The sequence below is a fragment of the Chaetodon auriga genome, chromosome 11 (genome assembly GCF_051107435.1).
Source record: "Chaetodon auriga isolate fChaAug3 chromosome 11, fChaAug3.hap1, whole genome shotgun sequence".
Lineage (NCBI taxonomy): Eukaryota > Metazoa > Chordata > Actinopteri > Chaetodontiformes > Chaetodontidae > Chaetodon > Chaetodon auriga.
This window is the reverse complement of record NC_135084.1, coordinates 754179-781505: the sequence shown is the minus strand read 5'-3', so window position 1 is coordinate 781505 and position 27327 is coordinate 754179. Positions and strand designations below refer to the sequence as shown.

The 27327-nt window shown below is 41.9% G+C and overlaps 2 protein-coding genes across 9 annotated transcripts in view; one reads left to right on the top strand and one right to left on the bottom strand.

The window, feature by feature from the left end:
- The window catches only part of nvl (nuclear VCP like), a 59024-nt gene extending 38624 nt beyond the window's left edge, over positions 1-20400 (top strand). For 5 of the 8 annotated variants that reach the window (XM_076742445.1, XM_076742444.1, XM_076742443.1 and 2 more), the window contains 3 exons: positions 12024-12100; positions 12482-12573; positions 13808-14082. In XM_076742445.1, the coding sequence (XP_076598560.1) occupies positions 12024-12100; positions 12482-12573; positions 13808-13965 (327 nt within the window). In that variant the 3' untranslated portion in view covers positions 13966-14082. Of the gene's footprint in view, positions 1-12023; positions 12101-12481; positions 12574-13807; positions 14083-15018 lie in introns of those variants that run through there. The other 3 variants (XM_076742448.1, XM_076742447.1, XM_076742446.1) reach the window with 1 other exon arrangement.
- Positions 19662-27212, bottom strand: degs1 (delta(4)-desaturase, sphingolipid 1). Its single transcript, XM_076742454.1, has 3 exons — positions 26808-27212; positions 22503-23245; positions 19662-20379 (listed from the first exon to the last, which is right to left on the bottom strand). The coding sequence occupies exons 1-3, from the start codon at positions 26887-26889 to the stop codon at positions 20233-20235; spliced, it is 972 nt and encodes a 323-aa protein (XP_076598569.1). The 5' UTR covers positions 26890-27212; the 3' UTR covers positions 19662-20232.
- Between the last annotated feature and the right edge of the window lie 115 nt (positions 27213-27327).

Genomic DNA, 27327 nt, shown 5'->3' with positions numbered 1-27327 from the left:
CTCAGAGCAATTGTCAGACCTTACGCTGGTGCAGTGGGCCCTGGGTTCCTCCTGGTGCAGGACAATGCCCGGCCTCATGTGGCCAGAGTGTTTAGGCAGCTCCTGGATGAGGAGGGCATTGACTGGTCTTCACGTTCCCCTGACCTAAAACCAATTGAGCACCTATGGGACCAAGTACCGTCACAGACTGTCCAGGAGCTCACCAATGCCCTGATCCGTGTCTGAGAGGAGATCCCCAAGGACGCCGGTCTGTGATTTAAATTTTTTACTTTTCAGTGATTTTTCAGTGTGATTTTGAATCCTTTTCTCAGTGGGTTGATGACATTAGTTTCCATTTACTGTTGTTACACAATTTTGTTCTCAACAAATTATACAATGTACATCAGTTAAGACTTTCAACTTGAATAATTCAGTCAGCGTGGTCCGATTTGTGACTTAAGTGTTCCCTTAATTTTTTTGTTTTTTTGTGTTCTTATATATATGTGTGTGTGTGTGTGTGTGTGTGTGTGTATGTGTATGTCTGTATATACAGTACTTAGCAAATTTATTAGACCACCACCCAAAGTAAGGTTTATGCCACAGCTGCCTTAATTAACAGCATTGGTAATAACCAAAATCATTTTTTATGTTTCTGTAATGGTTAATACACCAATGTCAAAGCTCTTTATCTGAAATGATATTTCTAATGCTAAAATATAATTATTGTTGTTTTCAAATTTACTGATTTACAACAAAACTGAAAAAATACTAAAGCACATTATTATTTCTTGATTAGTATGTCAAATTATAGTTATTTACTTGCATTCCTGAACAGAAAAATTAGTTTTAGTGGTTGAATGTTATGCTTGATTAATTTCTGACTTCTCAGAGAAGCCCAGCGAGCCAGCCCAAATTTGGATATAAAAAGGTGAATTTAGTTTGAAATTCCTCATTCCTGTTCAAAATGGTAAAACGTCGAGAGCTCACTGAAAATGAAAGAGTCTACATTAAAGCACTTCGTGATTCTGGATGGTCTCTGAGACAAATAGGGAAGGACATAAAGTGTTCTCAGAGTGTGGTCAAGTATGCTTTGGAGTCAATTGCCGAGAGTGGTACTTACAAAATGCGCCAAGGAAGAGGCAGGAAAGGAAAGTTAACTGAAGCAGATGTCAGACACCTCAAGATTTTAAGTACTAGAGACAGAGGGAAGACCACTGCTGATCTTCAGGCAGACATGCTTCTAGATGCTTCTAGTTCAGTCTGAGAAAGTCTCCAGAATGACCATAAGCAGACAACTGACGGAACAAGGCTTAAAGGAAAGAATAGCTGCTAAGAAGCCATTATTGAGGCCTGCAAACATCCAGAAACGCCTCATTTGCCAGGGAGCACAAACAATGGACTGTTGATGACTGGAAGAAGATACACTGGACGGACAAGTCCAAGTTGGAACTCTTTGGTTAGCATTGTCGTGTTTATGTCCGCAGAAAAGCTGGAGAACGTTTTGATGCCAGATGCATTGCACCCATAGAAACATGGTGGAGATTCCATTATGGTATGGGGTTCCATTTGTGGAAACAGCGTGGGCAAATTAGTGAAAATCGACAGTATCATGAACAAGACCGTCTACCACAACATCTTAGTGCATCATGGAATCCCTTCTGGACTGAATCTGATTGCGCGTGGGTTCATATACCAACAAGACAATGACCCAAGCATACTTCAAAGCTGTGCAGAGAGTATTTGACCAAGAAAAAGGAATCTGGAGTACTGGAACTGATGGACTGGCCAAGTCAAAGTCCAGATTTGAATCCTATTGAACAAATCATTCCTCGTTCCTCCCCCATGCCATGCAGCTCTTGTTAATGTTAAACATTAATGTCAACATTCCTCAATGTTCTCAATGGAATCTGTACAACACTCTGTTCAACATGCACCTTAACTTGCTTTCTTTTTGCACTGGACATTTAAACTCTGGACATCTCATGTAAACTCATTTTAACACTTGACATTTAAACTTGGACATTTTTACTTTTACTTCTGTTTGGACATTTTTACCTTCAATTGTGGTTGCACTGGACATCTGTACTTTTAGTCCTATTGCACCAGACATGTGGACATTTTACATTTTTTACCTTTAACTTTTAACTCCTTGCTTGCTGTGTCTTATTTTATTATTTATTGCATGCCTTTTACTTAAAATTTGTGGAATATGCTGAAACTTGTGAATTTCCCTTGGGGATGAATAAAGTATCTATCTATCTATCTATCTATCTATCTATCTATCTATCTATCTATCTATCTAATTCGGGATTTAGTAAATTCAAAGATTGATTGCACAAAAGTTTCATCTAAAGCAAGTCTGTGGGAATAGCTAGAAAGTATTTAGAACTCAGTAACAAAAGAGACTGTTGAAAAGTACATAAAAACAATGCCAGCGAGAATGCAAGCTGTTATCAAGGCAATACAACATATTAAGTTTTTTGGTTATTATGTGTGAAAAAGGACTATTTAGTCATTTCAGTTTGTTATTTGCCAAATAAATAACAATAATATTTTTAGTTTTAAAGATTTCTAAAATATTTATGTTTTCTCGTTTTTGTGAGAGGTGGTCTAATAAATCACACACACACACACACACACACACACACATATATATATGTGTGTGTATATATATATATATGTATATATATATATATATATATATATATATATATATATATATATGTGTGTGTGTGTGTGTGTGTGTATATATGTATATATATATATATATATATATATATATATATATATATAGAGAGAGAGAGAGAGAGAGAGAGATACATACATACATACATATATAACAATGAAACAACTGCTAGCTCAGGGTTCCAATATCTGCAAACGGCAGTTTCTGTCACAACTAGAGATTAATGAGCTACAACAACAATTCTACGGTAAGGGAGAGCTAGGTCAACAGGTCAGAAGGGATGTACAATCATTCTCTCCACACTCTGAGATTGGGTACCAAGCCCCAGCAACCAACACCTGTAACACACGGGCAACTGACCTGAGATTGAAGATCGTGGCAAAACAAACCATCTAGCACCCTCGGAACCAACTACCACGACTGAGGAGCACTACGAACTATCCTTACTCAGACCACTACAGAGACCAATCAGCTGATGTACACCACAACAACAGTGATTCTAGAGGTGCACAGCTATAAGATGAACAGTGTGAACAGCCACAAGGAGCAATACTCTCCATGGAGAAGGAGGCTAGAGGCCAAGATCAAAGCAACACAGAGAGAAGATCGTCATTTTTCAGAGCTCCAGAAAGGTGTGAGGAAGAAAGGGACTCCTAGGAAGTACCACCAACTGTCCTTACCAGAGGCACTTGAAGCTGCTAAGCAAAGACTCACAGGTTTGGCTACCCACCTGAAGAGATACACTAGGGAAGCAAAAGCCAGGAGAATAAATAGGATGTTCCCCACTGAACCATCCGAAGTGTACTCTGTGGCAGAGTAAGACCATGAGAGTAGTTCCACCCAGAACTGAGACTGAAAGGTACAGGAAGAGCATATGGGAACAAGAGGCATCACATACCACCAATGCTCAGTGGCTAGTGGATCAATGGCAGATATCCAAGAAAGAGTGTCAGGTATGAAGAGCTGGACAGCATGGACAGCACTCATTGATGGAACCCACCCAGAGTGGTTGACCAAAGGTCAGACGGTCCTGATCATGAAGGACACCCAGAAGGATGCAATCCCGTCCAACTACCGACCATTAACGTGCCTCTGTACAACATGGAAGCTCCTGTCAGACATCATAGCAGCTAAGATGAATAAGCAAATGAACCAATGAGCAGGATCCAGAAAGGAATTGGTAGCAATACCAGGGGAGCCAAGCACCAGCTACTGGTTGATACAGCAGTCAGCCAAGACTGCAAGACCAGACAAACCAACCTGTCCACCTCCTAGATTGACTACAAGACAGCCTACAACTCAATGCCACACACATGGATCCGTAATGCTTGGAACTGTACAACATCAACAGGACACCAAGAGCCTTCATCAAGAACTCAATGCGGCTGTGGAAAATGACTCTGGAGACCAACTCAAAGCCAATTGCACAAGTCACCATCAAGTGCAGCATATACTAAGGCGATACACTATCATCTGCTGTTCTGCATCAGCCATCTCCTCTACATGGATGACATCAAACTGTGTGCCAGGAATGAGCAAGACATCAACTCCCTGATCCACATCTCCAGGAGTTACAGCAACAACATTGGGATGTCATTCGGACAAGATAGATGTGGGCGGATAAAGAGAGGGAAGATGATCAGAACTTAAGGCGTTGAGCTACCACAAGGCAGCATTGCAGATGTTCAAGACAGCCACAAATACCTTGGGATACCACAGGCAAATGGGAACCATGAGGAAGCCAAAAGGAAGTCAGCCATATCCAAATACCTACATCGAGTAAGGCAGGTCCTGAAGAGTCAGCTGAATGGAAACAACAAGGTCCAGGCTATCAGCACATATGCACTGCCAGTCATCAGATACCCCGCTGGTATAATCGCCTGGCCAGAAGAGGATATAGAAGCCACTGATATCAAGACAAGGAAGCTTGTCACAATGCATGGGGGGTTTCATCCCAAGTCCAGCACCCTGAGACTGTATGCTAAGCAAACCGAGTGAGAAAGCCACTGTCCAGGGTGAAACAACTAAGATCCAAAAATAGATACTTAAGATGCCCCCCAAAGATAAGCTGCTAAGCTAATACCTCAGGCAACAGCATTCCGATAATGCAGAAGAGGAGGACCGACCATCATGGAGGGCCAAGCCCCTTCACAGCATGTACCATTGTACATTTGTACCATTGTACATTTGTACTATTTTTAACACCTCATTGGAGACATGTCACATGCCAGCCTGCTTCAAGTCTTCAACTATCATCCCTGTTCCCAAGAAGCCAAGGACCACAGGACTTAATGACTTCAGACCCGTCGCCCTGACCTCTGTGGTCATGAAGTCCTTTGAGCGCCTTGTGCTCTCACACCTCAGAGACATCACTGACCCTCTCCTGGACCCCCTGCAGTTTGTCTACAGAGCCAACAGGTCTGAAGACGATGCAGTCAACTTGGCCCTCCACTTCATCCTCCAGCGCCTGGACTCCACAGGAACCTACGCTTGGATTCTGTTTGTGGATTTCAGCACTGCCTTCAACACCATCATCCCAACTCTGCTTCAGGAGAAGCTCTCCCAGCTGAGCGTGCCTGACTCCACTAGCAGGTGGATTACAGACTTCCTGTCTGACAGCGTGAAGCTGGGGAAACACGTCTCCGACGCTAAGACCATCAGCACCGGATCCCCCCAGGGCTGTGTTCTTTCTCCTCTGCTCTTCTCCCTATACACAAACAGCTGCACCTCCAGTCACCAGTCTGTCAAGCTCCTGAAGTTTGCGGACGACACCACCTTCATCGGACTCATCTCTGATGGCGACGAGTCCGCCTACAGGTGGGAGGTTGACCATCTGGTGACCTGGTGCAACCAGAACAACCTGGAGCTCAATGCTCTAAAGACAGTGGAGATGGTTGTGGACAACAGGAAGAACTCAGCCTCACCTGTCCCCATCACCCTCTGTGACTCCACTATTGACACTGTGGAGTCTTTCCACTTCCTGGGAACTATCATCTCCCAGGACCTCAAGTGGGAGCCGAACATCAGCTCCCTCATCAGGAAAGCACAGCAGAGGATGTACTTCCTACGGCAGCTGAAGAAATTCAGCCTGCCAAAGACAATGATGGTGCACTTCTACACAGCCATCATTGAGTCCATCCTCACCTCCTCCATCACTGTCTGGTACGCTGCTGCCACCACCAAGGACAAGGGCAGACTGCAGCGTGTCATTCGGTCTGCAGAGAAGGTGATTGGCTGCAATCTCCCATCTCTGCAGGACCTGTACGCCTCCAGGACCCTGAGGCATGCAGAAAAGATTGTGGCTGATCCCTCTCACCCCGTACACAAACTCTTTCAGTCACTCCCCTCTGGCAGGAGGCTGGGGTCCATCACGACCAAAACCTCACACCACAAGAACAGTTTTTTCCCGTCTGCTGTCAGCCTTATCAACAAGGCCCGGAACCCCCCCTGACACTCTTCACATTCCACCTCGGACTCATTTTGTCACATTGATATAAATATAACTCTATGCGTTACATTAACGCTCAGCTTGGACTTCTTTCTGAAAAACAGACTGTGTTTCCGGAAAATAACAAACAACAAAAAACGAACTTGTGTATATATATTTAAATTGTTATATTTTGTGCTCTTATTTTAGTAGATGTGTCATACACAAATTTCACCACAACAAATTCCTCGTATGTGTAAAATCATTCTTGGCAACAAAGCTTTTTCTGATTTCTGATTTCTGATTGTCAGATAGAGGAAGTGGCTGATATCAAGAAATCCTACCAGTGGCTGCAAAAGGCTTGACTGAACGACAGCACAGAAGCACTAATCATGGCTGCTGCACAAGAAAAGGCCCTCAGTACAAGATCAAAAGAGGCAGGCGTCTCTGTCACACCAGACAGGACCCCAGGTGCAGGCAGTGCAAAGGTGCTCCTGAGACAGTTCAGCACATAGTAGCAGGGTGTACAATGTTTTCAATTCAATTCAATTCAATATTCCTTTATTAGTCCCGCAAGGGGAAATTCCAGATTACAGCAGCAACAGTAGAGCAGATTAATATAAGAAGTGCATGCAAATTAGAAACATCAGAATATATACAAAAGAGTGAGAATTTTTAAATAAAAAGAAAAAGAAAGAAATTTCAAAAAAAATTGTAAGTAAATGTAGATAGTATTTACAGACTGTTATGTACATGTTTTATTGCACAGCTTATTGCACATACTATTGCACTGATTACTTGAAGCAGTTTTTATTGTACAGTCTGACAGCTGCAGGGAGGAATGACCTGCGATACCGCTCTTTCACACACTTCAGATGTAGCATCCTGTCACTGATGGAGCTCCTCAGTGCAGTGAGTGTGTGTTGGAGGGGGTGGGAGTCATTGTCTGTCATGGAGGACAGCTTTGCTGTCATCCCCCCCCCCCCCCCCCCCCCCCCCCCCCCACCTCTTCCACCAGTTCCAGAGGGCATCCCAGGATAGAGCTGGCCTTCCTAATGAGTTTGTCCAGCCTCTTCCTGTCAGCTGTAGTGATGCTGCTCCCCCAGCAGACTACACTGTAGAAAATGGCAGAGGCCACAACAGAGTCATAGAAGGTCTTCAGGAGTGCCCCACGCACCCCAAAAGACCTCAGTCTCCTGAGCAGATAGAGTCTGCTCTGTCCTTTTTTGTAAAGTGTAGTGGTGTTATGAGTCCAGTCCAATTTGTTGTTCAGATGAACACCCAGGTACTTATAAGATGTCACCATCTCAATGTCCCTTCCCTGGATGTTCACTGGTGATGGTGAAGAGTACGGGTGCCGACGAAAGTCCACAACCATCTCCTTGGTTTTATCCGCATTAATCAGGAGGTGGTTCTGCTGGCACCAGTCCACAAAATCCTGAATGAGTCCTCTGTATGACCTGTCGTCCCCATCTGTGATGAGGCCAACAATGGCAGAGTCGTCAGAGAACTTCTGCAGGTGACAGGTGGGAAAAGTCTGCTGTGTAGAGAGTGAAGAGGAATGGTGTCAGCACCGTTCCCTGGGGGGCCGCCACACTGCAGAAGACAGTCCCTGACACATAGTCCCGTGTCCTCACATACTGTGGGCAGTTGGAAAGGTAGTCCACTATCCAGCTTGTGAGGTGTTGGTCCATTCCCGAAAGTTCCAGCTTGTTTCTCAGGATGGCTGGCCTGATGGTGTTAAAAGCACTGCTAAGGTCCAGGAAAAGGAGCCGAACAGAGCTCCCAGGCGATTCCAGGTGAGATAGAGCTCGATGGAGGAGAAAGATGAGGGCATCGTCCACTCCGATGCCAGGCTGATACGCAAACTGCAGCGGGTCCATGGACGAGCTCACCAGGGGGCGCAGGTGGGCAAGGACCAGCCGCTCCATGGCCTTCATGAGGTGGGATGTTAGGGCCACTGGCCTGTAGCAGCTAGGGTCCTTGGGATGTGGGTCTTTGGCACAGGTACCACGCAGGACGTCTTCCAAAGGCGTGGCACCCTTCCCAGTCTCAGGTTAAACAGATGTCCAATGATCCCGGTCAGCTGATCAGAGCAGGATCTGAGGAGCCTGAGACTGAGGCCATCTGGTCCTGCAGCCTTCCTGGTCTTTAACCTCCTGAACTGATTCCTCACCTGGAGAGGTGTTAGGGACAAGTTGGAGCAGGGGGGCTGAGTGTCTTGTGAGGTGGATGATGGGGGGCTGGGAGGAGCAGTGGGGGGTGGCGTTGATTCCGGTGAGCTGAATACTGTGGGGGGGGGGGGGGGTCAGTGGGGTACTCGGGCAGGGTGCTGGCAGATCAAAAGGGGTCTGCTGGAGTGCTGGTGCAGCTGGGGGAGGGGCAGATGTTTCTTCAAACCTACAGAAGTAAGTGTTCAGCTCATCTGCCCACTTTGGATCCCCAGCCGCCTGGGAGTTTGGCTCCTGGTGACCTGAGATGGATTTCAGGCCTCTCCAGACTCCTCTGGTGTTGTTCTCCTGCAGCTGTTCCTCCATTCTCTTTCTTTATCTGTCTTTCCCTTCCCTGATATTCCTTCTCAACTCCCTCTGAACAGTTTTCAGCTCCTCTTTGTTTCCTGACTTCAAGGCCCTCTTCTTCTCCTTTAAGAGAGCCTTAATGTCAGGACTGATCCAGGGTTTGTTGTTAGAGTGACACCGTACAGTCCTGGGTACAGTGTTCTCCACACAGAAGTTTATGTAGTCCGTGATGCTGTCTGTCAGACTGTCAATGTCCTCCTCATGAGAGTCACTGAATATATCCCACACTGTTGTATCGAAGCAGTCCTTCAGAGCCTCTTCAGCCTCATCAGACCACCTCTTCACTGTGCGGGACACAGCTGGTTGCCTGTTAACTAGGGACTTGTATACAGGCAGGAGATGAACCAGGTTGTGATCAGCTCTCCCTAGAGGGGGGAGGGGTGATGATTTGTATGCCTCCATGGTGTTGGCATAGAATAAGTCCAGTGTTTTATTGTCTCTGGTGGCACATGTGACATACTGGATGAATTTGGGCCGAGTGGAGGACAGAGAGGCATGATTAAAATCCCCAGAGATCAGTAAGAGGGCCTGTGGTTTCTGAGTCTGCAGCCTGCTGATCACGGAGTCGATGACGTCACAGGCTGCGTCGGCGTTTGCAGAGGGAGGAATATACACAGCCAGCACTATGACATGCGAGAACTCCCGCGGCAGATAGTATGGCCTCAAACTAACAGCCAACAGCTCAATGTCCGGGCAGCAGTGCTGCTCTTTGATAGTGAGGTGCCTGGAGTTAAGCCTGGTTTACGCTTCTGCGTTGCGGCGACGCCGTACCTACGGCGTAGACCCGACGCCGTCACTGAGCATTCATAGTTCTGCGTCGAGGGAACACGTTGCTCCGCAATTCACCGCCAAGCCGCTAGGGGGGTGTGGCTGTGTCTTTGTATGGTTTTGGGGGGCTCTTGTCGGATCCCCGTGTTTTGCGAGAACTCCCTCCACAAATTGTTGGCCATTTGGCAGTCTTTATACTGCCGCGAAGAGGAGTTGTAGAGGTGGTCGTACTTGCGTACCTCCTCGATAATTCTTTCTTCGGCTTGGTCCATTTTTTCTTGTAGCTCTCACCACAGAAACTTTGAAAATGGCGGTGTTGTTGTGCTGCGACCATAGGGCTGCGGCTGAACCAAAAATAAGTTCTGAGCGGACCAATCACAGTCCTCGACGTTCACGTCACGACGCGACGCGTAGTCAGGATTTTTTGGAGGTGCGCGTCAGGCTACGGCGTAGGGTCTGCGTGGGGGTCTGCGTCGACGCAGAAGCGTAAACCAAGCATTACACCATCTATCATTCACAAACGCTGCCAGCCCTCCTCCTTTCCTCTTACTGCTCTTCTCTGTCCAGTTTTTGTAGGAAAAATCATGTTGCAGGCATAGTGGACAGGAACATTTGTACTGAGTATGGGCTGGAAGCCCCCCTAAGGTGGTGGAGAATGACCGAGCCAAGTTCCTGTGGGACCTCCAGATCCAGACTGAAAAGATGGGGGTGGCTAACCAACCAGACATCGTGCTGATGAACAAATAACAGAAGAAGGCAGTAGTGATAGACGTAGTGATCCCATGCAACAGCAACATGAAGAAGAAAGAACACAAGCTTAAAAAATACCAAGGAGTGAAAGCGGAACTAGAGAAGATGTGGGGAGTAAAGCCAGCACCCCGGGCAGTGACCCACAAACTGAGGAAGTGGCTTTACCAGATTCCAGGGACATCTGAGAACAGCTAAGATACTGTGCAGAACCCTCAAACTTACGTGTTGGATCTGGTTTATATACAGTTTGCTCTTTGCATGGAGTTTCAAGTTGCATTTGTGGATGCAGCTATGAACTGTTTTCACAGACAATGGTTTTTGGATGTGTTCCTGAGCCCATGCAGAGATATCTACTACAGAATTGTGTCTGTTTTCAGTGTAGTGCCATCAGTGTCATCCAATCTTGGTTTTTGGTAGTGTCCCTTGGGTACAGAGATTTCTTCAGATTATCTGAATCTTTTAATACCATTATGTGGGACTAATAAAGATTTATCTTATGTACTGTAGACCAGCATTCTCCAACCTTTTTTGCGCCATGGACCGGTTTCACATAAAGCAATATTTTCACGGATCGGCATAGAAAGAAATAAAAACAAATTATTAAAAATACAACTCACCATTACGCTGAATGTAGTTGTTGTAATTAGTGGGAGCCCTGCGCTTGTTTCTCTTCAACAAGAAGGCTTCATTGCCTCATTTGTGAGTCTGTCGCCACATATTATGCAGAGCGGGCTTGGTGCGTGAGAATCACCTGAAGCGATAAACTCGTATTTTAAGTAGGACTGCTGATATTGTCTCTTAAATGCAGCTTTCTTTTTCTCCGAAGTTGTAGGCTCTTCTTCTGTCTCATCATTTGGCCTTTTCCCATTTCCGAATATTTGCTAGAGCAGTCTGCCACAGAGTGGTGAACCCCTCCCCATCTTTACTTCAGAAAGACTCAGCCTCTCTGGGATGCTCTTTTTATACCCACTCATGTTACTAACCTGTTGCCAGTTAACCTAATTGATTGTGAGATGTTCCACAGGTGTTTTCTTTCAGCATTTCACAACAGTTTGCATATCGACCAGGCGTTGGTGTGGAGAATGCAGTCATCTACCTGCTTCACAGATCCTTTTCTTACCTGGAGAATACTGAGAGCATGGTGAAGGTCATGTTTTTTCACTTCTCTGGTGCTTTCAACACAATCCATCCATCACTGCTCAGGGGGAAGCTTGAAGGAGAGGGAGTAGACTGCCACCACGCTGCATGGACCATCAACTACCTCACCAACAGTATGTGAGGCTTTGTGATTCCGTGTCCGATGTGGTAGTTTGCAGTACGGGCTCCGCAGGGCACAGTGCTCTCTCCTTTCATCTTCACCCTCTATACTTCAGACACTGACAGCTGTCACATCTAGAAGTTTTCTGATGATGCAGCCATCGTTGGATGTGTATCACAGGGGAACGAAATGGAATACAGGGAGGTCATAACGAACTTTTTCAACTGGTGTGGACTGAATCACCTGCACATAAATGCCAGCAAGACAAAGAGATAGTGATAGATTTCAGTGGGAATGTGCCACGAATGACACTGGTCAGCATCCAGGGTTTGGACATTGAGATTGTGGATGTGTACATATACTTGGGTGTTCACCTTAACCACAAACTGCACTGGACAAACAACACAGATGTCCTGTACAGGAGGGGCCAAAGTTGTCTACACCTGCTATGGCTAACATTATCCCTGTGTTTCCAGTCTTTGTCCCAAGCAAAGCTAACCACATGTCAACCCGTCATTGAATGTACAGATTAAATAGCTGTTGATTCTCAAGTGACTCAAGATTCATATGTTGTAGGGGGGGACCAAACCTCAGCTGGAGCAGGATGTCTGTCTTGAAGAAATCGCCTTTGATGAGCGCTGTGATTGTTTCACGTAAGTCCCACCTAAGAAAAACAGCTGTCCCAAGTATCATATTCACACAATTTCTCCTGCTTTTAGTATGAAAAATTAACTGGCTTTAAACAGTGGCTGAGGTGGACATAGTGCCCATGATACTACCAAATGTAGAAGCACGGATCGATAAATGGTAAATGGACTTTATATAGCACTTTTCTAGTCTTGCCAGCCATTCAGAGTGTTTTACAACCCAAGCCAGTATTCACTCATTTACACACACGTGCATACACTGGTGTATACACTACACTATATTCACATGAACACTGAAATCCCAATGGCACAACTATCAGGAGAAATGAATGAATGAAATCTGATATGGACTGAGTTTTACTCTGTGTTTGTATGTGTTTGATCCAGTGGTGCTGACCTGACTGCGTTAGTGAGGGAAGCATCTGTTAATGCCCTGAGGGTCTACCTGAAGTCCCAGAATGCCTCAGCTTCTTCTTCTGGTAACTTAACTGAAGATGCAACTGTTAACAGTTTGACATGTTGAAGTAAAAAAGTTGTGTGTGTGTGTGTGTGTGTGTGTGTGTGCGCGTGTGCGTGCGTGCGTGCACGCGCGCACGCAACACACTGGAATGCATCTCCCAGTCAGTCGCTGACAAATGGGCAAAAGTCCAGTGATATATTATCTGTGTTTATTGACCCTATTCAATATAACAGTAGTTTTATTATTGTAAAACATGTCATTCAAAATTGACAGAAACAAAACATTCCGATAATCACCACCAACTCTGGTTTAGTCAAAATAAATAATAGTAACCCTTAATTCACCAAACTGGGAGGGGAGCAAGAGAGAGGGTGGACAGAGAAGCAGCAGGGGAAAGCGTGTAGAGCCGGAAAATTTTCAAATCTAACTAACTCTAACTTGGCAGCATATGGGTCTCAATCATACAGCACATCTGGATGATGGCCTGGATTAGGGTACGTCACACTGTGTGGGTGTGTGTGTGTGGGTGAAGGTCAAGTGTTAGTCCACACCAAAACAACAAAACAATGCCCATTCAAATCCCCTCATTTTTTATCGTCTTTTTATTCACAGTGAAGAGAGTCAGATGTTATGCCAATCACTTACTACAGTTCTTTGGATGTAGAAAAATTTGAAATGTTATAGGAACAGCAGAGAAAACTGACATCAGAGCAGCCTCTCCAGTCTTCCAGAACAGCCAGGAACACTGGGCAAGTCAGGCAACTAGAATCAGTAGAGACGGTCAAGGTAAAGTGTGTAGTCGACAAGTCTGAGATTAGAGAAGAATGGCGCACTTGAGTACTACAGACCTTCTAATCATTGTTTAACAAATTAGATCATTTTTATCATCATTTGACTGGAAGAAAGTTATTTGTGTTTTTGCAGAAGTATTTCCTTTGTGTCAACCACCCTGAGTGGCATTGCTTACTCATGTCTTCAACTCGTCCATAACCAGAGTCTCAACTGTAACTACATTTAGCTTATTTGTGTTGACTTCTGGTTTGTTTTAGGGTAGTACGTGTGTGAAAAGAACTGCCATGCAGTTAAAAAGGGGGAAATTCCAATTTAATTGGTCAGTGAAATTAGGACTTTGATGTTAATATGAATAGAAATCGCAAGCTGGAAAACAGTAACTCACATCCAGGACTGTGTCTCATGCTGAGTTGACATACTTCATTTCATTGACTTAAAGGTGTGCTCATTGTCACACGCAGGTCACACATACTCCTCTGGTTCTGTCACTGACATCAGAGTAAGCAAACAGAACTTTGATGATGCCTTCAAGAAAGTTCGTCCATCTGTGTCCAAAAAGGTAAGAAAGTATGTGACCAGACCAGAAGAAAACTCTATGCCAATGCCTATTTGGCCTTAGTGGCCAAATTCAGACAAGAGTTTGAAGACACATGCAGACAAATGATGAACATTATTTAAAGTGTGTTTAAATAATGTTCAGAAACATTTGCTCATCTAGACTAAGACTGGGTATCATTCATTACACTTTTTTTTCTTACACTACCTGACTTGCATTGCAAGGACACATGTGCTCCTACAAAACCTCTGGTTTTGATCTAACAAAAGAAGGTCAAAATGTCAAATATTAAATGTTGTTTAAATACACAGAAAACTATTTATACTCTGTCAGATGTTGTATATACTGTGTAAATAGAATATACTCTAAAACTAGAAACATTTTGATTTAAATCACAATCTGATTCGGGTAAGTCAAGATTATGAATCTGACAAGACAGTTAAATGCCAGATTTTGGTACTGGACATGTGTTTTGACATTATGTACGACAGATGCATTTCAGTCAATACCTAAAACTAATGAGGTTCAATACCCAGCTCTATTCTTTAGTGTAGTTCCTCTTTAATTGTCCCCTGAGACCTCAGTATAATGGAACTGTTTCTTTATTGAAAAGTTGTATAGCTATGTTGTGCAGTAACACTAATTAGTGTAATGCAGTTGTTCATTATGTGTCAGCATTCCAAATGCTGCAGATAATTACAGACTGTGTTTTCCACTTCAGACTGCTCTGTGCCATACTGTCTATTAGATCACTGTCCTATAACCTCCCTTCTATCAAGTAGCCAGGAGAACCAGTCTGACTAGTCCCACACTAAACACTGCTACATTAAATTGTGGGACGCTGTACTTGAAATTCCTTCATACTCTGTCTATAATTATGTAAGCATTACAGAAATAACGCTTAAACACCATCAACAAATATGAACATAGACTGTCAGACTGAAATACAAAGACCTCTGTGCTTCCTTGCCTGTATCAGTCATTCAGACAGCTGATGTTTGTTGTGAGGAATGACAGGGAGAGAGGCAGGGTTGACATCCTTGCTCAGGCTCCGCTTTCATTTCTTTTTGTGTGAAAACCACAAACATGCACTGTGCCTGCGTGTTCCCTGTGCAGGACCAGAGGATCTACGAGCAGCTCAGAGAGTCCCTCAGCAGATAAGTGCAAGACCAGAAGCACGGACGTCACCAGCAATAGTTCACTGTGAAAAATTTTATGTAATGTATTTATACACTTTTTATTGTGGTTGAATCAGCTGATTCCTGCTCTTACAATAAAAAAATAACTTTGTGTAGAAACCAAAGATAAAAACATCACCTGGCATGTACTCTACAAAAGATTAAGTTCTTATCAAACATGCAGATCAGCTACTGCTCTGTTATCACGGCTTTCAGTAAACTCCTTACCACTCTACCACTGTGTGACTGTAAACTGACCGATAGCTGTGTTGTATAGACCCACTGCATTTTATTGCTTTTCTTTATCTTTTTTTTTTTCACATTGCCAATGTCAGTAGCTCACTGGTAGACAATGTAACCATTCCACCACAAGTTATGTTCCTTTTTTTTTTTTGTTTAGAAATCCAAAGTTTGCTGGAGTAAAAGACGTCTTTTTATTTAAGGAAGCTGCTGACACAAGGAGCAGAGCGTACTCTTAGGTTACACAAAACCTACATACGATTTCCTTATTGTTCAAAGAGCTGGAACTTAAGATTTTGGTGTAAGAAATATATATGCATAATATATATGATATATATATGTGTGTGCATAAGAAAAATATAATGCCAGCATTCTTAAAAAATTATATATTGTAATATTATATGATTAATAAGGGTATTTTGCTCCATCACAGATTCAAAGTAATTCCCCACACTACAGTAAGCCAGTGAAAGACATCGACTTGAGTGCTGTTTGCATAGCAAAAGCATATCCCCTGTGGATGTGTCAGTAGAGCTGGTTTGCTCAGTTTAGTCTGTCTAGCTACAGTACTGTTCTGATTTGAACTCTTTCAAAGAAAAGTAACATGTTACTGGTGATTGATGTGTCCCTTTATCACATTTGGACACACAACTTCTCACGGTAGAAATACTACAGGTGTAACTCTTAACATTACTGATTGCTCTATTTCATTTATGTGTAAGCCATATCAGTGAACCAGCATGCACAGTGACCTGGACCATGATAAAGTAAGACACTGAATGCAGTACTGTGTGGGACATCTCCAGCCATCAGTTATATTCACATTTTGGTCGCTTGACAGTGCCAAAGTGACATCTCGGGTGTGACCAAACCTTGGGAGCTTAAAAAAAAAGCAAATTTTTTTTAACTACTGTTGTATAGCGTGGAGAAGTATGATACCATACACAAAACAGGAGCATAAACTGAAGCTAGCCAATAGAGATATGGCATACCCAGATGATGTAGGTACTTCTAAGTTAATACTGCATTATTAATCACTTTATTTGTACTGCAGTTTAAGCATAGACAAATCCCCTGTATCAATTGTGACGTAAACAAAAATAGACACCTGTAGATTGTGATGTAGTCCCAACAGTCCACTAATAATTATAAGTAGTAATAATAATTGGTATTTGGTCAATCATTTTGGTGTTGAGTCAACTCGGGGGTAATTTTAATGCTGTAATTTGTAATACCATTAGATGCATTATGTGCTTATGGTCCTCCACACACTGTGTGTACATAAGGTGGATAAAATATGACAGCAGGTCATCTACTAATCAGGTCAGTGGTTTGATCCCCAACTCCTCTAATCGCCATATCCAAGTCATCTAGGGCAAGATACTGAACCAGGGTTAATACAGGAATCCTAGAGTTTAATTTACTACCTTTTACTCCCTTTTTTTTTTACTATCTCTACAATATTTTTTACTACCAAAACGACATCGAGCAGCGGCCTTTTTTGGGGGGATTGGTGGATGCGCAGCACTGACCCATGCATGATGATGGCCCACCCCTCACCCAAGACAAAACGTTATCCCGCTTACTTGAAGGTATAAGTGTGACGCTGTCTTGACTAAGATATCACACACATAATAAATTAATATTTCAAACTCATTTCCAGAAGACTTGGGACATTTGATTTTTTAAGGATATAAACAAAATGCAATGACTTTCAAATTTAAATTTTTTGCTGACTTGTTCAGAGACTCATCGAACATGAGTACAAATGGCCCCGCATTGTTAACACTATTTACAAGCAACTTCTTAAAATGTGGCGCAATGCCAAATCGAATGATGTATGCAGTCTTATCCTTGCCGCATGCGAAACTTTTGGCTATGTCGAAGTCTGTAAACATGTTTTGGAATAGCTCCTCGATACCGTCATTCGAAGAGTATGAGTGATGCTTGGCTGCGGTGTTCAGGCACCAGAGAACCTCTGAGTGTTGACATTGTGACACAAGATCTGCTGCCTGTCTACTACAACTGTCGTGGTGCTGGTGATACTAGTTTGCCGCCAAGGTGTGTCGGCAATACTTTTGCTCGTAGCTGAGCTTGTGTTTGCTGCTCTGAGTAGCACCAAAAAAAGAAACAGGGAGCTCCTTCCCCTGCTTGCGAATCCGCTGCTGGTGAACGGTGGACGCTCCGTGTGATTTGATCGCTGTAACACCGTTCCAGGTCACATTTATGATTTTTCTGCACACTTTCCGAAAAGCCTCCCGATCATTCCCCATGGCCGGCTTAAGCCAGTCTTTAAGTGCCGGGTCATCGAGCCAAAGTTGTGAAAACTTACACTTTCCCATTGTGAGGCGGAAAGTGTCTTCCTACTACTTCCTACTTGTGCTGTTCCGACACTACGCATGCGCACAATAGATCGGACAGCGAAACCAGTCGAGGCTATCAACGCCGGCCCAGGTCCTGCTGTCCTGCTCACACACTTTATTATTAGTATTTTAGTATTTTAAAAGATTTTTTTTTTTAGTTAAACTAACTTAAAACAAAAATCAACGGAAAAGTCACAATATATTGAAGGGGTGACGAAAAATTTACTACCAAGTCAAGTTGTGTTTGTTACCTTTTACTACCTTTCAATGGCCTTAATTTGAGCTCATTTCATTTGCTACCTTTTACTACCCCGTGGATACCCTGTGAACTCCTGTGAATGTAAGGTGAATGTGACGTGTTACAAAGCACTTTGAGTGGTCAGTAGACTAGCAAAGCTCTACATAAATGCTGTCCATTCACCACTTAAATAAGATTCAGTCCAATGCAAGAGCATCACAATGTATAGCCTCAAAATGTGCCACATAATCATATCATCAGACATCTAAAGTAGCACTCTTTAGAAAAACTAAACATATTGCCTGCTTGATCTGGGGCTTCCAATACACAGTCACGTGGTCTTCATCAAAAAGTCATGGAGCTGCTCTGGAAACTATAGCAGGCAACTGGACTCAAGCAAGTCCAGTTGCCTTTTAAAGCACTTAGAAATATCCTGATTTAGTTGGACACTACATTCATTAGTTTGAGGCCCCTGGTCTAAATGCTGTTTCAAAACCTTTTCACTGCCAGAACAACACTGTAAATGGTAAGTCTTCTATTTGTTCATTAATTTTATTAGCTTCACGGCAGTCAAAGATAACTATTGAATATAAAGTAATAAAATCAACCAATTCAATAGCAGCCATATTTAATTTGGTTCCAGGTTGCTAAATCTCCAAACTTAAAATTTGTAACACAGAGGACATGACCAACATACAGCTACAGCTCTGCCTGTACAACCTAGAGGAAGTCATTTCTTGGCATACAACTTTTCATCAAACTGAATAAATTCCTAAATTTAGATAAAGGCTACTAACACAGAACTGAAAACAAAGCTCAAGGCACTGATGGGTAATGCACTTCCATCTCACATACAACACAACTTCAAACTTCTTCTGAGTGTTATAGTCACAGTTTGAATATTAGCATGTGATACATTAAAGTGCTGCATATTAAAAAGCAGAGCAATTGTGGGGGAAAAGGGTCGGGCAAGGTTAATGTTTACATTTAACATATAAAGCAACTAATACATGTGATAAAGCCCATTAACTCCATACATGGGATATCAAACTGACCAGATCATGCTCACATGACAGCAATATGTTGCAACAAACTCAATTCAAATGGAGGGATCTTAATGAGAGGATTCACTCAGTTCAACTTTGGTCCACTTTGAAACACACTCATACGCATAGATGCTGTGTAATAGCAAATGTATTGCTTGACAGCATCTCTATATTTGGAGATCATATTGTCGCCCTCCAAATATAGAATCCAAAATGGAGGAGATGTCAACTGCACTCATTCTGGTCATTTAGTCATTAAAGCTTAAAGGTCCACCGTGAGTGCAAATAACACTCACCTCCAATTCTCACAATAAATTTATAGATATAGTTTCTCTGTGAAATTGATTTTTAAACATTATGAGAGAGTTGACTCTACTGCCTGTTTTATAATATTCAACAGTGTACAAGAAATAAAAGTCTACAGCCATGCAGCTCTGTGAGGCTGTACAGTTGTACTATATGTTAACATCAATAAGCTAACACGCTCACAATGATGTTAACACTGATGTTTAGCAGGCATTATGTTTACTATGGTCACCATCTGACTTTAGTGTGTTAGCATGGAAAGAATAGGAGAATTTAATGGATATGTCATAACCCCTCATGTCCAATTGTTGTGATGGCTTCACATTCTAATTCTGCCATGTCTCCAGTGTGATTTAAATGTCCACTGTAAGTATTTAAGAAGCATGTCTTCCAGCAGTATGTTTATATTTGAATGTCTCAGAGATGTTGAAAATAGACCCAATGTTTTAAGGGCACTCACACATCCTGTACACATTAGCACAGAAGCGAGAATTGCAATTTCAGATCATCTGACAGCTGTGAAAGACACTGAACATAATATAGACACCTTCATTAGACATTTGGGGTTAGTTGTAAAAGAGAGGACAAATTCAATTTTTTAAAAGTCAGGAGATCACAATTCAGGGGGACACGAATGTCTGTACCTAATTTCATGGCAATCTATCAAATACTTCAATTCAGAATACATAGCAGATTAAATGCCTATCTCAAATTAAACTATTTGATCTCAGCCAAAGCCTTTGTACAACCAGGCCTATGTACTGCCTATAATCACAAACTCCAATATAATTTTTTCAATGTGACATCAATGGGCTTGGTTTTTCTGATCTGGTTAACAAATAATTGCCACTATTTTCTCTTGTGGGAGAAAAGCACAAAGTATTAATATGCAGAAGCAGAAGTTTATACAATGGTGAGCTGAGATGCTGTCATGCTGGATGGTGCAGAAGAAGTTGAAGTTATTCCTGTTTGACATCACCCTTAAGCTTCCTCTTGACTCGAGAGTATGGGCTCAGCGTATCGTCCATGATGAAGTCGTACAGGACCTTCACCCATGATGTGTACTGAGGCAGGTCATCATAATATTCTGCTGCTATTTTCTTCACCTGGAATACAAGAAACAGAATGCTACTTTTAGATGACAATTTACATTTCAAAGAGCCTTTACAGTTCACACTGCCCATAGTCTGACTCACAGGAAGTAGGCTATTGGTATAAGCCTGCCATTGGCCTAGTATTTCAACTGGCATTCTCCAATACTTCCACGATCTGCATGTCACGTCCTGCTTGTTGCCTATACAAGACTACACAGCCTATAAAGTCTACACAGCTTTCATGTTTGAAACATACCTACTGATCATGCTGAAGTTTCACTTTTGTTTCTACACAAGTGAACCACAAGGTTGGGTGTTGGTGATATGGCTCTGACAGACCTGTTATTGATGTGATTAACTGTACTTTATTAATAGCCAGTGTAACCTAGATAGTCTTTTAGTCAGTGCACAGCAGCTGAGCTGATGCAAAATGTGAAATCTGTCCACAGTATAGTACACAAGTACATATGAGTATACAAGTATACAATTCAGTGTACTGCATTGAGAATAACATTTGCAATAAATGAATAATGGATGAATATCTCCTTGGGTTTGAAGGAGCCTTTTTTCCCCCAGGAAAATTCCAATTCTTCCAATAATTACAACACTACATAGTGCTTTCCAGGAAATTGCTGACCTTTTAAATACAGCAAATACACATACTGTACGTTTAACAAATAACTCCCACCAACAGAATCTGCTGTTTCAGTCTGGTCTCAACTATGTAAGGAATGAACTACATTATCTGAATTTGACCCTTTTTACAGCCTTTTATCTGACATGCCTCACACAGTGGATGATGCTTGTACAGTTTGTCAGTATATAATTGGGGTTTTATAACGTCTCTTATCTTTATTGCTGAAGATGAGTTTATTTTTCTGCTTGTTATGCAAGTCAGGTGCCAGTTATATGTGAGAAGAAATTATATCTGGTCCAAAAGTTTCTTAGCCATGACTGCGGTTGAAGTTTTAATTTAATGAAAGGAAAATCAAATCCTATCTAATCTATGACGTAATAATATAAACACACACACACACACTTAGAATTTTACAATGCTAACCTTTACTATGAATAATTTAGCATGTTAAATTTTTAACTAATCATGTTAGCACACTAAGGTTAGCATTCAGTATTAGCATTTATCTCATAAAACAGCAGAGAATGGCTGGACAGAACTGACTGTGACGTGCTAAGTTTCAAAGCAGCACTGATCATGTCAGGCTCTGGGGTGGCAGTGGCCACTGTAACAAACAATTCCATTACTTATCTACATGCACTTCGCTGCTGTTTGTCCTTTTCAATTAAATGCTAAAGTATAGTGAAATACCCTGTACGTAATCTGTGCTATGGCTGTGCAAAAACTGAATGTAATCTAATTAGAGAATGTATCTTTACAGTCCTTACTCACATTACTAAAAGAACCAGACAGTAAGAACAAAGTACTGTTCACAACCCTACAAATTCAACAGGAGGGTCATGTTAAATAAATTATATTTGGGCCCAGCATGTGAAATCAAAACCTTATTATGTCATTATCTGGAGATAGCAAATGGCACAATTTTTATTTTTAAAGGTTCTAACAAAATACTGATTAGTTATCTCAATTGCAAACACTTCCCGGTTACAACAACCCAAAACTGCCTTTGTCTTGAGGTGATTGGCTTAATAAACTAAAATCTAAGTCTTGTAATTTGATGCTGCGTTCTTGAAGTTTGTCCTTATCAATTATCTTGGTGAAGACAAAGACAATTTTAAATACAGTGGACTGACATTACTAACTATCCAACAAGTTTAATCATGAAGTTACCCAAAGAAGCAAAAAGAGGCATTCAGAAAAGATCAGGGCAAAAATGACAGGATATAGTATGACTGCCATATTTTACCTTGAGACAGTGAGATCACTTAATAGCTATCATAGAGTAACAGTTAAAAAAAATGAGTTTTTGTGAAGCGACATTCTCACACAGTAACGTGGTTGTACATGTTTGTCAGATGATTTAACTGTCTGCCCAGACAGACCTCTCATATGGTTTCTTCCTTTCTAAACTATTGGAAATACAGCTGCCAGTTCACTCTAATTAAAAGTGTGACAACAGTGGTTAATAATGACCCCACAATCACCCAGCTATACTGACCATAGGCAGCCTGCGTCCTGGGATGCTGGGGAAGTCATGGTGCTCATTGTGGTAGCCCACATTGAAAGTGAGCAGGTTGAGGGAGCCATAGTAAGAGTAGGTCTCATGGCCCTTGAGGAACATGTAGTGCTCAGCTATGAAGTGACCAGAGATAGGATGCAAGCCCATCCCTAGCATTGAGCCAGCCAGCATGTAGACCACAGGCTTGGCACCCCACAGCCAGTAGAGCAAGATGTCAAAGGTGAGCTGGAAGGCCACGTTGGTCAGCTCCAGCTGAGTGATAGGTTTGGGGTTGATGCAGAGGGGCCTTATGGCATAGAACAATGGCTGCAGGATAATCCAGATGAACTTGCGGAAGCGTGTGCAGAAGAACCAGCCTTCAAAATCAGTGGGAATGTCTACATCTACACCGTCTCCTCCAAGGTAGCGGTGATGGTCCAAGTGATAGCGTTTGAAGGAAGCAGAGTACGGCAGGCCAATGGGCAGGTTGGCAAACATGGCAAAGTAGCGGTTCCACATGGCCTTGCTGTTTCCAAAGGCAGTGTTGTGGGAGACCTCGTGAATAGCAAGGGTCATTGAGTGGTTGATACAGCTGCCAAATGCGTAAGTCCAAAACAAAACCCATTTCCAGTTCAAGTCTTTGACCAGGTAGAAAGCTAAAAACTGTATAACCACCATCATGCACACAACCCATTTCAGCCTAGGGTCAGGACCCATCAACGACTTGATTTCTGGATATTTGGCTGTAGGAGAGAAACAAGAGACTCAGTGAAGATTCATATGCTACAAATTAAACTTTGTATCAAATCATCAGATTTCACAAGGTAACAAACATTTAGATTCAGAAAATGTAATGTACTGTCAAGAACACGCAGACTGGGCACAAAGAAGCATATCAGTCTAGCTGAGTCAAATACTGATTGGCACCTTCTGAAATGTATTTTACCATTCAACCAATCTCAGATAAGTGAGAATGCAACAGCAAAAATAAATCACCTACAGTACACACAATGGCAGAAAGTCGCTGTATACACGCACTCTACATTACATTGTGATATATAAGCACTTGAGTTGAATATTGTCAAAGTGTGTACAGTAACTAGGTTTCCACATGCAAAACATTCAAAAGGAATGCAGAACTCCTTACACCAGAGCTGTGGACTGCTTCCTCTCATTTCTGAAGATACTATAATGAATAAGAAGGCTTAGGCTGTAAATTGTGATCATGCAGTACTGGAGTTGCAGTCATTTTTTGATCAAGGCCCTTAATCAACCCTAAACACACACTCAGTAATTTGAAAGCCTTGGTCTTTCATACCAAACCTGGAAAATACTACAGCCAGTTATATTATTATTATTGTTATAGTATCCCATCCTCCTGGTTTATCTGAATTCTGAGTTTTTATCAAGTTTAGTCCTTAAAATATAAAGTAATTATTGTGGGTGATATTAAAATTAATCTGGATGTCAATAATGATACCATTAGTACTGTATTTATCTCATTATTAGATTAAATTGTCTTCCATCCCCACTCACTGTTTCAACCACACCTTCGACTTTGTTCTGGCATGTGGCATTGAAATAGAACATTTAATAGTCTCTTCACAGGTTCCTATTTATCCAGCTTCGATTTGATTATCTTTACTAGATAAGATCAATCTATCTTTATCAACAGGCTATGTGCCACAGTCATTTTAAGAAGCTATGATTACACCTCTTCTTAAAAGAAACCAACATCTAACCTCCCCTTTCTGTCTAAAATCCTTGAGAAATCAGTCACCAATCAGATGAGTGACTTTCAACAAAACAATAGTTTATTTGAGGATTTTCATGCAGGATTTAGACTGCATCATGTGGTAAGCCTTCAAATATAGCCTTTATCATTTTATCACAATGCCAATACACTTTGCAAATCAGTCATGTCAGACTGCAGGCAGACAGCTGATAATTGCGACTTCTGGCTCTCACTTCTCTAACTAGGGCAGCAATGGAGATCTCAGCTGTAACTATGCACTAAATCCCCTTATCAAATCTTTCACATCTTAATCACTGATGGGAGACTGAAAAACAATGTAAGGGAATTTCAGTTGACTTCATTCAGTTATTCATTAAACAGTCCAGGGACTCCCATACATTAATTTACTGTGGGCCTACTTACAGCATTCTGTTGTTTTGTAAAAGCTTGTAAGTGCACCTAGTTGGTACCGTTGTCATTTGAACCATGTTGGTTTTGATAGTTTCGACTGGCTACGTCATTAACAACAAGCCTTCTCCACATGCAACCCACCCACTGTTGTGAAAATGGAACTGTGGGTAAATAAATCCAGAATGAGAGTTGGGTTTTTTGGGTGACTTTAGAGAACATGCTTTTGACGAAGAGCAGATTTCAATGTCATGAATGGCACTTTAACATCTGAGCAAGTCAACAAATGCAGGTAGGAAAAATGCTCTGCTTCTGACACACTCCTGGTGGGATATGAAGCTGTGCAGAGGACAACAAAAAACTGTGACAAACATGCCATGTCACAGAGTAACACCTGGTGGAACTGAGAGATACATTTGATGCCAACTTTAAGCATGGTTATAATAAAAATGCTTGTGGAGTTTTCATACCCAGCCCTAAATAAACTCAGTACCCTGCTTTTCAGATACTACATCTGCTACTTCTGTGGAAATACATGTCCAGCAGCCTTACTCATCTGTGGTATGGCAGTGCCTTAGAGTCTCCTAATACTGTTGTATTCAGTATGTACTAACATGAATAATTCAACCCAGGAGACAGCTCTCCTGTTAATGAGTATCTTTATCCATGGATCTTGTGTCACTCTCAACACAATGGCACTATTTTGTATTGACCAATTAACTTAAGTGAGTGTGTGTGTGCGTGTGTATATGAGAGAGAGAGAGAGAGAGTAGTGAAAAGGAATTAGAGATACAAAATGTACACAGAAAACATCCTCAATCATCCTAAATTAATCTGTGATCCCAAGGGACTCGGGCAGACTACCTACTTTTCATAAAAGTCATTTTGAAAAAAAGGAGGCCTTTTGTTTGCTGAAATAAAAAGGAGCATTGCATAATGGGCTGCCCCTTAAATTCAATTATGTGAATTATCCACAACAGAGCCTCCAGTAAGACTGTGGCGTCATCAAGTACCCAGTTTTTTTAATTTCTTCTTCAACAATATTCATACAACAATAACACCTTACAGTGACATTTAGTGCCAATCAAAAGGTTAGACAGTTAGATGTTGATCAGAATTTTACAAACAGGTATACATTTTGGGGAACTAAAAATTATTTTCATTACCGATTAATATGCTGATTATTTACTTGTGTGATCAATTAATCATTTGGTCACATCATCACAATCTACTAGAGACCCAGATGAGATCTTCACATCTTGTTTTCTCACCAAGAATACAAAATCCAAAGATATTCAATTTACTGTAAGACAAAGAAAAGCTGCAAACTCTCATATTTAAGAACCTAGAACCATAAAAGGTTTAACAATTTCGATTAAAATGTTACTTTAACAATTAACTGTTCAATAGAATAATGGTTAAAATAATAAGTCGACTAACTGATCGCAATCTGTTACTATTTTGATAATACATTACGTTTTCAGTAAGTTATCAAGCAAAAATGTTAAAAAAAAAAAAAAAAAAAAAAAAAAAAAAAAAAGAGGTTGTTTCCCTCCTCCGCGGTCTCAGATCTTTTGTTTGTCTCCATTTTATACCATTGTTATGTAGTGTATCTTTGGGTTTTCACTGACATTGTTTCAGCGTGTAGTTCGCAATGTAGCACGCGACACGAAGTTAAGCCCAAAGTTTTTCTTCTTTTGTCTATGGCAGTGTGACAAACGCAACAGTGTTATGTCATTTCAGGGAGTGGCGAGATGACTACTGTGGCTGTAACGTTGCGTTGCTAATGTTATGTTACATTAAACTTACTAGCTGCAACTACCTTGTATATATAATACATATATACATATATAATTATTTAGATGTTTAGAACAGTCACGGTGGCGGCAGTCAGTCATTAAAGAGACACTGACGTTAAACCTAACCTCGTCGTCTGTTAGCTCGGAAACGTAGCATATACAGGGGCGGATATAGAACCGTTAGCTTAGTTACGTTGGCAAACGAAGTCAACTACTACCGAGACAATATAGCTATTACGTACCATTACACGTTTAACTAGCCATAAATATTTCGAACAGCCACCAAACTGAGTTAACATACGTATAGCTAGGTAGGTTAACTACGGGTTTATCCAAAATTTGCAAACGGATAAGCTAACTCACCCAGGATCTCTTTTCTCCTGTCTGCATGCGGCTGGTCCGTATACACCCATTCGTAGTCTTCACGGGCGACCCGGTTCCCCATATTTTTTTATTACTGTTTTAAACAACTTTCTTCGACACACAACTATCCAAATATAACAAGGTCGTTTAAACAGAGGACTTCACTGATTCCTCTCCAGTGCCCGCTGCTCAGTCTACGAGCCCGTGTTCTGCCGAAGTCTGTTCCACGTCGAATAGTGTTCCCTTTCAGTTACAGTTGTGTTTCCTATAGTGCCACCTACCGAGTAGTTAGGGTTAAGGATAAGGTTGGGTGCAGGTTAAGGTAAGGGGAAGCTATACACAGATTTCGACACAGCACCCGTCTGTTTGACCTGAACGAACACCAGTCAGCTCTGCCCTCTTTCTGCAGCTCCTCCTACCAGCGCGTCCATCACTCTCATGTTGAATTACATGACCGTGCTGCTCTTCAGCTCATCCTCCTTTTATTATTAGATTAGACAATTTACCATTGCACTTACAA

Excerpts from the sequence above, each read along its gene's own strand:
- degs1 (XM_076742454.1), bottom strand. The coding sequence starts at position 26,889 with ATGGGGAACCGGGTCGCCCGTGAAGACTACGAATGGGTGTATACGGAC. Across the intron at positions 23,246-26,807 it reads CAGGAGAAAAGAGATCCTGG|CCAAATATCCAGAAATCAAG; the intron begins GTGAGTTAGCTT and ends TCTCTCCTACAG. Across the intron at positions 20,380-22,502 it reads CAGGACGCAGGCTGCCTATG|GTGAAGAAAATAGCAGCAGA; the intron begins GTCAGTATAGCT and ends CTTGTATTCCAG.